Below are 13,582 nucleotides of genomic sequence, written 5' to 3' on the forward strand. Positions count from 1 at the left end.
ACGAATGCCGAGAATACTCCTTTCTCCAAAGGAGTATTCTGGGTATCTGGGAAATGTTATAATCTGATGAGATCAGATTATAACGTTTCTTCTTGTATCAGTGTTGAGAATATCCTTGAATACGACAGATTCCACCATATGCTCGTCTTTTAGCTTGCTGATGGATAAATCCATAGTTCACCCATCCTTTGTGGTCTAGAATCCTCCACTATGTCGTATGGTACATGATTCTAGTAGCATTTTGTATCTCACCAATATTTTCTGGTGAATCTACTTTAGACTTGTTTCAGTGTGGACAAATGTATCCATTTAACATGTTTTTGTGAGTTTTCTTTGTCATTGCTTATTATAAATGGTGTTTAAACTGCATTGGTTAACTTATGCAATTCCATGTAAGGTTTGCCAAAGGGATGTGGTCGATTGAGTATCTCCTGGAGGGGGCTGGAGAAGTGACACTCTTTCTTGAGATATAATTAATAATAAGTTAAAAATACATATCTGTGAATGGGGATGCAAACTTTAAAATATACCAGAAGGATACGAGAAAATATTTTGTTAACAAAAAAGAGCAGACAACTTTTGTAAGAAGGAAAGAACCTAAAACTATCTTTCTTTATTTTATAAGAGATCTAATTTACTTGGTACAGACAATACATGGAAGGACATTATTAGCCTTGTAGACGGAACAAGGAAGAGTTCCACACCTTGGGGTTACCTCAGCAAAGGAATTTTTATGGTCATCGTCTATCTTCACCAGTTGATCGGTAACAGCCAAGTCAGGATCCACACAAACGTACTGCGTGTGATGTCCAATTGCTCCAGCCATTATCCATCCTCTGTATTCTTCAGTCCAGTCAGCTGGACATGCCGTGGCAGCAGGGATCATTAAAGTAGTAGTCCTCGTCTGGGGTTGGCATTTAGCACAAGTCACTTGCCATCCACTCTTCATCTTGAATTTCTCAATAACCCCACCGTAGGTGACATAGTTTGTTTGATTAGAAGCTGCTACCTCTTCGGGTCGATGAGACTCATTGAGACACTTGTAATCCCCTGTTCCTTGAGGGTTAGCGGTAATGATTACTCCTTTGTATATCGTGTCTACATTATTGAAGCCACATCGATCATTGCCCCAACGGATGTATGGCACTCCCAATCCTTTTCTGAGTTCTGTGTTCACACATAAGAAAAGAAACTTAGAGTTATAATTAAGGAACAGTTTTTAAATATATGCTATGCAGGGTAATCTAAACCCAAGAAAATATATTTGAACTACACTAAAATTGTGAAATATCATCCTGTATAATAACATTAGATAAAAGTGGATTGGTACTGGGTTAGAATAATCCATAACAAAAGTTCCATTAGATTTAAGCGTTTCTTCCAGTTGGACTGGCCACTAAAGAAATCAGAGAAGATTCCGAAGCTTCCATGGAATTTTTCCATAAAAAGAGGACTCGTATTTCTCCTAATTTGAGTAGTGTTGTCCATATGATGTTCAATCATGAAGACAGTTGTTGACAGTAATATCGATTCATTAATGATATTGCTGGGAAAAGGAATCAATGCTCGATGTGAGTCAAATTTTCATTGGTGGATGCTTACAGTTATATTTCATAATAGAAGAACATGAGTCATATCTCAAAGGTGTGTTTATGTCCTTTTTGATAATGAGAAGTACATTCCTTCTTTGATATAATCAGCGGTGATACCACTCTTTCGTTTTAGATGGATTCTTAAACGTGTAAAATTCCTCTTGTCTTCAACATGTCCGCCCATAGACAGACTTTCTTGACGTCATTGACAAGAACTTTTCCATCATGAAACGACTATCCAAGAGAATCGACTGTCCAAGAAGAAACGGCTATGCAGAATTCGTTGTTAACCATGTGCAACGTAGATTACTGGTATAAACTAATTAAAAAAGAGAGACCTATCTCGGGTTAAAAAGAAATTCCTTGAAAATGTATTGAATGTCTTTAGTTTTTGTTGTTAATCTGATCATCCATAACAAAGAAACCAGATGGAGTTGCCCACATCAATTAACTGCATGTCGTGGTGGAATATCTTCCCATGCACTTCACTAACAACGCCTAAATTTGGACAAGTGGAAGAAGGAATAATTCAGCTTTCTGACAATCTGCATTCCATAATTTTCATCCTTGGTGTTACGGTCAGAATCAGTGATGTTTTATTATGAACTAATCAGCATTCCATCTTTCGTCTTGGAGTAATGCCATCTTGGAGTAATGTCTTGATCACTCACAGGCATTCCAAAGTAGGCTTCATTTGCACTCTGCACATCTTGATGCCTTCAACTTGATGCTAATCTGCTTTGGACCTCTAGAATATCCACAAACATGGAAGAGCGAGTCTGGAGAAAACTTACACCATCGTTTGACAGCCAAAGCAACTTGCAAAATACAAACTTATTCGAATGCTTTAAGTTACTTAAAGACATGACAATGTCCAAGAAACAATGAAACCTATATTCGTGGCAAAATCAACCTGCAGTTATTGAGCACATAAAATACATGAAAATGCACACAAACAGTTATATATAAGCATAAATATCTTTTGATTTATTGGGTGCTGTCTTCGTATAGATAGATAGAATTAGAGAGAGAGAGAGAGAGAGAGAGAGAGAGAGAGAGAGAGAGAGAGAGAATACTTACTTGGGAGTTTATCCACCTGAAAAATTAAGAAAAAGTTTGTTTTAAAATATGAATCATTGTTCACTATCACAAAGCAGTTTAATATAACATAATGAGACAGTGTTATTGAATTGCAGCGTAGAAACATCAAATTTTATTATAAACAAATACAGAATTTAAATAAAACTTCATTTTTAAATAGAAATTCTCTGGGACCATGAGATTTTGTCATTAATCTATGAGAACTTTGCTAGCATGGATAAGGAGGGGATTACCAATGATTATATCATTGTATAAGGCAATGGTTAGGCCCCATCTTGAGTACTGCATACAGGCCTGGAGGCCCCATTTTAGGAGTGATGTAGATCAGCTGCAACGAGCGCAGAGGTCAACGAAAGGTGAAGTGGAAAAAAGGGTGCTTTTACCAAGAAGGCTTCAATTCTGAAAATTGCAGCATCTGGAAACTAAGTCCCTGTGAGTAAACATGAGTGAGGTGTATAAAAGCTTGAATGGATTGAGTAAGTTCAATTCTTATGACATTTTTCATCTTGCTACGACTACACAAATGAGTGAGCATAAATTAAAATTGAGGAAGGATTGTTTCATGATAGCTATTATAGTGTCTGCTCCTGGAATATCACGATGAAACTAACTTCTGCCACCTGTCTAAAATAAGTCAACCCATGACAATCTCATCATGTGTTCTCGTTTTCCAAAGTCGTCTTATTATATACCATTAGCCAAAAGGTTGGGCAATAAATGGTCGTTTGCAACAAAGAACCTAAGGCTATGTTTTTAGGTTCTATGGTTCGCCAATGCAAGTAACAAGCTTGCCCAGGAGGATGGAGTGTATCACAGCGGCCAAAGAGCAACCCACACTCTATTGAATTGAGTATAGCAACATCAATATGAAACCGACACGTTTCCGCATACTTTTTTCTGGGAGTAAACCTGAATTTCCGGAAGGGGACACCTTCCTATCTATTCCTGAGACTAACTAACTAAAATCCAAGTGAAAAATGTCCATAAAACTTCCTCCCGTCGTTCGAACCCGGGCCTTTTCCACCCGGTGTGGAAAGGATGGTGACGAAACCACTGTGCTACTCGCGCAAACACTAGAATTCCTCCAAATAGCTTTTCGCTTTTCTTGGAGAATCTGGGTATTGAGCACGTCCCGACTAGGAAAGATGGTCCAGGAGTCAGCTCCTGGACCGCCTTTACAATGATCTTTAATTGAGCACCCTCTAAACTGAAAGGTAAGGATGTATATATGTCGAAGTTCTCTTTAGGTTCTATAAAAAATTTTAAAAAAATCCATTTCTCACACTGCTCAGGCTCAATCCAGATAAATTTGATATGTGATAATTATAAGCTTAAAAGAATCTTAAAAGTGTTGACTTTGAAGATTCTTTTCAAGTTCCAATGAACTTCTAAAGAATTAGAGAGAATTCAAAAATGTTCCTCACCAGGTAATTCTTCAAAGCCAGAAATTTACGGAAGTACTTTTTGGGTACACTGGATCCACTATCAGCATAAGCTTGGAAAGCCTGAGAAATTCCTTCTGGAGAATTATCAATGGCTTCAATGGTGTCATGAAACACTTGTATCAGTTTGCTAATTTTCAAACGCAAATTATCCACCTAATATGGAATAAACACTCATGTCAGAATATGAGTTGTCCAACGATATGCTGTTTAAAAGAATGAGGTAAAGATTTGATTTGGTAGATGCTAAACGATAAACACTCTTTCCTTACCTCTTGCTCTAGACCGTGGGTCAAGTCCTCGCCCACAGAGGAATACAGTTGGCTCAGGGAATAGTCACACAGGCGTATGTCATCCAAATATGTGTCCAGATTATCAAGTTTTGGGGTAAGACCACTGGAATCAAATGGACAAATTCAGTATAATCAAAATACTTATATTTCACTGAAGAAATGGTTGCTTGAGCAACTTCAATCTATTGAAGTACAAAGCAAGACCGAGTTACTTACGCATCTTCGTGGTAGTTTTGTGCCGGAACTGTCAGGACAGCACTCAATGGGTAGAGCTCGACACGGATCGGAACTCCGTCTTTCCCTTGTGATTTCAACCTCTTGGGAAAGTCTTTGAGGAGGGAGCGGAGCCCCCAAAGACTCAGTGGAACATCGCTCACATCGACGGAAGAATAATAACGAATTTCCGGTGACACGTCATCCCATGCATTTTCTTTCATCATGTTCAGCAACCCTAAGGAATAAAAAATATTATCCCATTTGTTCAGACATATCTGTTATCAACTTAACTATTTAACAAAATAATTTCCAGTTATTGCACATAACAAGTAAAGAAATCATTGAAAAAATTTGTTTAAAATGATATCATGGGCACGAAGAATTCATATAAATTATTATAGATTTTAACTACCTCAGACGTACCCTCAATGTCCATCCCGGTATTTTCATTGGTCAAAGATTCCCATCCATTAGCTGCAGAAAGACGTATGGACACAACAAGATCTCCACCGTAGGTGATACTACGAACATAATGAGTTCCTAGATTGTTAATTCCAGTCCAGTTGCTTGGCGTATCCAATGTTGTGGGCAATGTGCGCGTTACCTGCGATGAAAGACCAATAATTATTCTGATAACTCAAAGGTTTTGTTATAGATTCTCGCTCTCTACGAAGAAACATTTCTTTTGTAACTGGATCATATTGTACCTTATGTTTTCAAAACTACACAGATCATTAAGTCTAAAGAGTATACACATTACTTTTTAAATATTTCAAAGACAGAAATTTACTGAAGTACTTTTTGGGTACACTGGATTCACCACCAGTTGAAGCCTGGAAAGATGATGGATCCAGTTTAAACCTGAGTCCTATTAAATTCTATATATTCGATTGTATCCAATGTCCCTTCAATCGTAAACAAACTGAAATAAAAATCTTACCGTTTCATAATGTGCTCTGATCAAAAGCTGCAAGCGACCATCGTCGAAGAAGGTCTCTTTCAAGTATTGTAAAGCAGGATTCCCCTTCATGAAACCCATCTTTGCTTGTAGAGATATCTTCGAAGGGATTTCTAGAAATTCTTTGGCTTCACGAAGACTTTCCACCATCTTCATACCAAAGTCGCTGAAATGATGGTCAATCACCTTAAACAAAATATAAAGAACGAATTATTTAAAAAATCCAATTTACATAATAACAGCAACGTTATTATTTAAGACTAAACTAATCTTACCTCTGCTTTTTTGATGTCTGCATCCGGATATAATATTGGTCCTAAGTTTTTGCTTAAGATGTCATAGGTGCTTCCAAGAAGAAAGGGTAAAACGTAGAGGGTGGTCACTCCTGCCATGATGTACTCAAATCCCTATAAGTAATAAAAATAAAAAAATTATGTGACTGCTAGAAAGATGAAAAGTTTTAAATTTATTTTAGTATTACCAATCCAAAATTATGAATAAATCCAACAGCCTATAAATGTGTTTCTGATTGTCGTGATAGAAAGATATAACGAGATTTAAAATTATCTAATGTTTGGTAGATTAACCATTAATTTTTTTATCTATTCGCATTAATTAGCGAATAAATTATTGCCATATTTAATATATTCATAGCCCTTTTTTCTGAAATAAGATAATGCAATTTAGACTTAAATATAATTCGTTTTAGTTTCTAATGGTTGAAAACGGTTGGTCCCTTTACATACCTTTTGGAAGTAAGAATAAAACGCTGTGAGAAATTGCTTCTTATACCACCTTTAGATTAGATAAATCCCCGCAAAGGTGAGTCTCTGTACTGTTCCCATGAAATAGTTATCTTTAAGCTTTTTGAAGGTGTTACGTAGGGACTTAAACACCAGATAAACATTAGAGATTGTAGGATACTAAGGGCAATTCCAAATCTGAGAAAGAGCAGATGGAAGGAGTTCCACCAGATAACGTAGTAATGATAATTGATGGAGTCGTTTGAATGAACAATATTCGTGGAGGTGTAAGTTTTCTAACTTTTTCTGGTGGAGTTATAATTTTAATTATTCCAATTCAAAAATGGTTAACTCCATATGACATTTGTTCTGTTGGTATGCAGCTCAAACTATTTATGAGAGATTTTTGGTCCTCCATTACAGTATATGGTTTCTTTATTTACCACTCGTTTAGAGAGAGAGATCTAGTTTCGAGGCTGTTGTTGGCCGATCTCAGATGGAGAGAGTTGGGGCTCCCCCGTGAATTATTCTAGATTTTTTCAACCCCCACAAAATGTGCCAATCTGCCTCTTCCACACACTTGGACAGACAAATTAAGCTCACACCTTTTAGAATGATTCATACTTGGAAAATAAAAATGTAACGTAGTTAGCAAAATAAAATTCATCTTCATCATCAGAGCTTTTATTTTCATTAAAAAGCTTTAAGCAACCCACCATGTTTTGCAGAAACCACAAAGTGATCTGGATTAAAAAAGCAGCTTAATAAAATTACATAAAAATTATATATATTTTTAAAACGATACTTATAGGGATTCTTCTTTCTTACCTTTACACTCTGTAAATGCAACCTTGGCTGAAACTGTCTTTAGACACGAGTGGAAGCTTTTTTGAAGGAATTTATTTCATCACAACTCCATTAGACACGTGCCACGATGTCACATCTCAAGGTTCGCGTGGCAGTGCGCATTTCCTGCTTCAGGAAGTACGTAAAACGGTTCTCGGCATATCCTTCCCTGCTCCGACAATCGTACTTCATTAAAGACATCATTAACAGTTCCGTTTGTACTTCAAAACAGTTGTCGTTCGTGTCTTATCAACTCTACTGAGCATAAGCGCAAGTCTTTCCTCAGAAATTTAAATAAAAAAGTATTGCCATCTTATCCACAAGGCAGACCCATCCTATGGATGATACGCGCTAATTGGTGTTCAAATTCAAACATATTTTTGTTTTGATGCATGGTAGATGGATGGAAAGATTCGTCCAGCTGGTAAAACTTTGATACTTTAAGACCCAATTTAAATACAGGCTGTAGTTCATTTTCCCGAAGACCTATGTTTATTCAACTTTAAGTCTAACGTCTCTAAAAATTCATATCCTTATCTACATTGCCAGGAAAAAAATATTAAAAACAGAGAGCCTCACTATTGGTGGTCTTACGAGTGAGGTTCGGTCGGTTCCTGATATTTTTGCCAGGAAGTGTATTTCGCCTTGAAAAAGCGTTAGAATTCAACTGTTTTGATAGATTTATTTAAAAAATAACTTTAATAAAATGTTTACAGGTCCTCTTTCAACTTTAATGAAATAGTTTCGATTTCAGAGGAACTGGAAGATCAATGAGTAACGGGAGGATCTATAGTAACTGGAGGATCCATGAGTAACTGGAGAATCCATGAGTGACTAAAGGATCTAGAGTAACTGAAGGATCCATGAGTAACTGAAGGATCCATGAGTAACTGGAGGATCTAGAGTAAATGGAGGATCTATAGTAACTGGAGGATCCATGAGTAACTGGAGGATCTAGAGTAAATGGAGGATCTAGAGTAACTGGAGGATCCATGAGTAACTGAAGAATCCATGAGTAACTGGAGGATTCATGAGTAACTGGAGGATCCGTAATCTTCATTTCGATGGACATAATTTGTAGCTCGTGTTCAGATATCTGCGAAAACTTAAAAATAAGCGCGTAAAGTTTCCGTGTCTAGTGCTGCCATCTGGTGAATACATATACAACTCCTCATCAAAATCCACTTTTTTTACAAACCCTGCGGAAAAAAAAAATAAATAAAAAACAAGAAATGTTAATCCCATCACAGCAGATAAATAAACTGAGTCCGCTAATTACCATAGATTATTATTTTTGATTTCATTTCATTTTAAAATAAAAGAATGCTCTATAAAGTCTTTATGTAAAATAATTTTGACTTACTTGTTGACTTCTCTCGATCAAGGTAAGATTTAAAACTTTATTAACCACCTTCAGCTTCTGCTCAGCTGCTACTGGGAACGAAAATTAAACAGCTGGTCTCTAACATTTCTCCAGATAAGGTGTATTGCAGAACAGATGTTCTTTAATCGATAAATATATTACTCAGGAATGTGAATAATCTTACAGCAGAAGAGTGGCTATGTCCAAGTGTATCCAGATTGGTCCAGTAACCAAATGTCATCCAGCCAATGGCGATCCTGTAGTCGCAAACATTTCGTTGATACAATAGATCGAGTCTGGACAAGATTGTGCTAGAGCGTCTAATAACAAACCTATACAACAGCGGTAACCAAAGGGACACATTTCTGAGGGCTCAACCCATCGTACTTTGTCAGGGATGAAGCACTGCAGCCGACAATCGAACCAAGTTCTACTCGTGTCATCATAGAACAAGAAGTACGATTACAGTGAGCATCACTATAAGTCTATGGATCAATTCTGCCAAAGGTCAACAGTACAGACTGTTGGTGATGGGATAATGGTGTAGGGAGTGTTTACAGGTGCATTGTCTGCTCCTTGATGCAAGTGGAGCAACATCTGGATGATTTTTATGTTAGACAGTATCTGGAGATTGTTTCCGATCAGGAGCCTCTTCATGAGTACACTATATCCATCTGCGAATAGGTTTTTCTAACAAAATAATGTTATAATCGCCTGAGACAAATTCTTGCGTGTGAGCAGGTTCAAATTAGTTCTTCTCAGGCGATTATAATCACTGTGCTACCCGCGCAGACATCCCAAGTGTACAGCAGTGATAGGATATTATGTAGTACAGTAACATAAAGATTCATAATCAGATGGAACGAGTAGAAATCCGCAACCGTCCAATTTCAACAACTGTGAGAAGCGATTGAGTCAACCTGAACCAGCATTGCCTCTTTGGACGTTGAGTCAATACTGATGGACCCAAGCTGTTCTGAAGGCTAATAGAGGACCAATTTGCTATGAGATAGTTTAGTTTATAAATTGGTTGCTCAGTACACATTTTGCTGACAATAAATATACACCACGGTGAAATCAGTTATAATGTGTGATGATATAAGTAGATGATGAAGTAATATTATTGATGGAGGATGTGCCACTCGCTGAGGTGAAAGAGATAAACTTACACCTAGAAGGATTTATAACCATTCCATCAAACAGTGAGAGAACTCATTGAGAGTGAGCTGAAGCTATGAAGCGTCCGCTTTGATTTAGACGGAGGAGTTGATTTTGAGGTCGTCAGCAAACAGAGTTCCATGGACTAATGAAGATGTTGAAGAGGCCAGAAATGATTCCTGGAAGACACCACGAAGTGGAGATTTAGATGTTCTTTAATTGACAATTACTGATGTAACCGTGAAGCCAGGAAAGAGGGGATTGTTCTGGACGTTGGTCTTAAGTTTACTGAAAAGAAGATCACGAAGGCCCTGCCAAATTTTTTGGAGATGTCTGTGTAGATGACATCGACTTTAGTTATCTAAAGACAATATCATCTACATCAGAGATCATCTAGAGATTTTTAGACAAATTGCTAGTAGGGCAGAAAATTGGGAACAGATGATTTGACTTGACTAAATCAACGTTGATGTAGAGAAATGAACGATTGCAAGCTGCAGATAAATTTGTGTGCAATGGTGTTAAACAGTTTTTCAAGGTTGTTCTGGAGAGAGATATTGGTTTGATTAGGAGAGCATCTGTAGCCCATTTTAAATATGGACAATATGTTGACCTGTTTAAAGCGGAATGGACATATGCCAATCTTAAGAATGGGTTTAAAGATCTCAAAAATAATTGTTTTTAATATAGGAGAAGTTTTCTTCCAGCAAATGCCGGAATCCCATCAGGTCCAGCTAAGCAATTAAAGAGGTAAAATATGTCACGAATAATTGATTTTAATGTAGGGAAGGTTTTCTTCCAGAATATGGCGGGAGTCCCATGAAGTCTAACTGAGTAGTCGCTAAAGAAAAAAAAATCCTTAAGTAATAAATAAAAATCTTGTTCAGTGAGATTAATGATAACAAGCGAATCATCATTGTTTAGATGAAAATCATACCCTCAGTGGAAGATGCAGCTGAAATAGTTTGGTGAATGAGATGTATTTAGCAATGTACTGTTGGCCACATATAAAAGTGTTACCCTTATGAGGAAGGGATGAAATTGAATTATTGGCATTGTTTTTGGTCTTCATGTAATTCCAAAATGGGATGGATATTTTTGTTTTTAAAAGACTGTCTTGGACAGTGTTAAGAGACTTATTATATGCTACTTGTATGGGTTCCTTGACTTGAAGGCTAAACATTTAGATTAATTTCTCCATGATTTCTGGGAAAATTTAAGCTTTCTCCTGAAGGGATTCTTAGCTTTAATTTTATGAATTTTTGTATATTGAGTAATGAGACACTTGTGCACTCCATCAGACTGGAGCGTACATTCTCCACATCTCAACCATGAGTTCTGTCTTTCTGAGCACAGTATACTTGGAACACTCGTGGGTATCACAGTTGGTAGGGTCGCCGTCCTTCCTACACCTGGTGGAAAATAACTGATTCTAAGTCCCGTCGATGACGTGAGGAATCTCTCATCATTTCTGCTACCCAGGTAGTATGCATGCATCGTTTAATTCTATCTCTTATTGCGAATACCTTCACAACGAGTTGCTGAGGTATTGCTCTGCTTTGAATAAGTAACGCTTCACCAGTGGAGAAGGCTAATGTTACTTATTCTCGGTGGATACCACCACCCAAACTGCACCTCCTCTTAGTCATAGCAAAATTGTTTGAACGGTTAATAATTAATCGATTGATGATTAGATATAACAATAAGCAACTTTCTGAGATAGCCAATATGGCTTCAAAAGAGGATGTTCTACTGAGGACGAAATATATAATCCAAAATGTAATATTGATATAAATTGGTCCAGACTGTTGAGAATAATGGTGAGGGGTATGTTCTTGGTGTATTTATAGATTTTAAAGGTGCATTGAACCGTTTTTGGTGGAAAGGTATCTTGTGTAGAATCAGACAAACTGGATGTTCAGAGTCCTTATGAAATGCAAGGTCACAAATTGAGAAAAAAGCTGAAGAAGTTTTACTACAATTGGAAAATTGGTTTGTAAATTGGAAATATCTAAAAACAAGACTGTTCAGACGTTACTAAAAGGGGAACTTAGCATCAACCGAGCTTCTTGGCTCGGTTGATGCTAAGGCTTCTTGAGGATTCTTGGGCAGGCCATTCGGTATGTGAAGGTTACAAGATATTTAGAAGTAATGAGAGAGGACAAAATGTTTTTTACCGAGAATGTGAGAGATTTGACAGATAAAATTCGTACATTGTAGGCCAAGCTCCGGAGGGTTGCGAGGACGGATTACGGAATCAAAGGCAAATGGATACACTTGTTATATGAATGTCTCTTTGTTCCTGTAGTGACTTACGCCCCAGGAGCTTGGATACGTGACATCATTACGTCGTCATGTATATTAGATAAAATTGCAGTTGGTTTTTATTCAAAATGTGTTCGATATGACCTTGCATGACGAAAAGAAAAATTCATTATAGATAACCATCACTCTATTTGCCCAACGCTCCAAAAGGAAAAACAGACAAGATTAAAAATACAGTTCCAGCAAGGTAGATCTAAAGACGAAACATCGATGAAACTTCATTGGGGAATGAAGGGATCCTCTTACCAGGAGAGGCTTAAGTTCTGCAAATTGCAGCAGATATGGACTAGGCACTTGCGAGGTGATCTGATTGAGGTGTATAAGGCCTTGAATGGGTTGAGCAAGCTGAATTCTGATGGGATTCTTCCGCTTGCTCAGATTACAAACCCAAGGGGACATAAATCGAAATTGAGGAAGGACAGATGTAGAATAGATGTGCGGAAATTTGCCTTTAGCCAGCGGGTGGTGAATTGCTGGAACAAACTTCCATCTGTCGTTGTGGAAGTTGATAGGTTGAATAATTTAAGGAGGAACTGGACAGAGTCTTTCGGAGATGTAACCAAATCTGAATAGTTTTGGTCACATTTACCGAATATTTCCTGGATTTATCACATTTGGAGATCCCAAGCGTACAATTTTTACGTCATGGTAAACTCATGCTGTATTTTAGACATCCATGCTGAGGTGAAACTCAACTTGTTATTAAAAATAATTCTAGAATGCAAAATGCTGTAGTTTTTTGGATAAATACAACCACACCTAAATGCCAATCACATGATCAATGGCGAGTCATCTGCATAGCTTTGAATTGACTTTGTTGGCCTTTAACTAAAACTAGAACTCTTCAGGAGGCACTGACAACGCTGCGTACATTTTAAGGGTGATTTCACTATTCATTATTTTTAAGGTCAAGGGTTGAGAGGAAAATTAAACAGCTCAATGTATTTTTTTAAAATATTTCTTAGGCCGAATTGAAGCATCTTCCAGGCTACTCGTCTTCAAAACCGAACACAGCATTGTACGAACGAAAATAGGAACTCCCCTAGTAGAAGTACTTGGGGAGTTCCAATTCTTGGTTTCTTGGTTCTGTACTTAGTTTTATTTTCGTGTCAGTATTGGATTAAGTCTTCTTTCAAAATTAAAACATCTTGAGCTACATAGATGGTGTCTAAAGACACTTACCACTCAAAAATCAGCCTGGCCAGATAATCCATTTGACAGTAACTCGAGCAAATATGAACACATGGAAACCCTTTAAAACACAGATCAGTCGAATATCCAACGATTTATAAAAGAATAATAATACCAATTGTTTCTCAGTACTGTGAGCACAGTCTCGATAGTAGGTATCTGGATCCCAAACACGGATACCAACTACAGAGACTGTGCGAAGGTCAACTCCAGTTATACTGAAAAATGGCTATACGTGAGAGCATCATCATCCCATTGGGAATGTTAACGAGATCATCACTATATCCTGGGCAAATTTCCTCCTGAAATGGAGATGCGCTGTCGTCTCCATAACCCACAAAAGAGGTGTGAAAT

General features: G+C 37.3%; 1 protein-coding gene across 1 annotated transcript; it reads right to left on the reverse strand.

Annotated features, from left to right (window-relative positions):
- Window positions 1–621: 621 nt before the first annotated feature.
- Window positions 622–7,286, reverse strand: LOC150084955 (uncharacterized). Its single transcript, XM_090376724.1, has 9 exons — window positions 7,174–7,286; window positions 5,878–6,009; window positions 5,585–5,788; window positions 5,068–5,248; window positions 4,645–4,879; window positions 4,408–4,531; window positions 4,118–4,291; window positions 2,673–2,688; window positions 622–1,167 (listed from the first exon to the last, which is right to left on the reverse strand). Exons 2-9 carry the CDS (start codon window positions 5,992–5,994, stop codon window positions 635–637), a joined length of 1,584 nt encoding a protein of 527 aa, XP_090232850.1. The 5' UTR covers window positions 5,995–6,009; window positions 7,174–7,286; the 3' UTR covers window positions 622–634.
- Between the last annotated feature and the right edge of the window lie 6,296 nt (window positions 7,287–13,582).

This window comes from Mastigoproctus giganteus, chromosome 6 (assembly GCF_048544385.1).
Source record: "Mastigoproctus giganteus isolate SK-2022 chromosome 6, ASM4854438v1, whole genome shotgun sequence".
NCBI classification, from domain to species: Eukaryota; Metazoa; Arthropoda; class Arachnida; order Uropygi; family Thelyphonidae; genus Mastigoproctus; species Mastigoproctus giganteus.

What these genes read in the sequence shown, in the direction of transcription:
- LOC150084955 (XM_090376724.1), bottom strand. Translation starts at nt 5,994, where the DNA reads ATGGCAGGAGTGACCACCCTCTACGTTTTACCCTTTCTTCTTGGAAGC. An exon ending in TCAGAGCACATTATGAAACG is followed by an intron (nt 5,249 to 5,584) that starts GTAAGATTTTTA and finishes CTTTCATCGCAG; the next exon opens with GTAACGCGCACATTGCCCAC. An exon ending in CCCACGGTCTAGAGCAAGAG is followed by an intron (nt 4,292 to 4,407) that starts GTAAGGAAAGAG and finishes ATTCCATATTAG; the next exon opens with GTGGATAATTTGCGTTTGAA.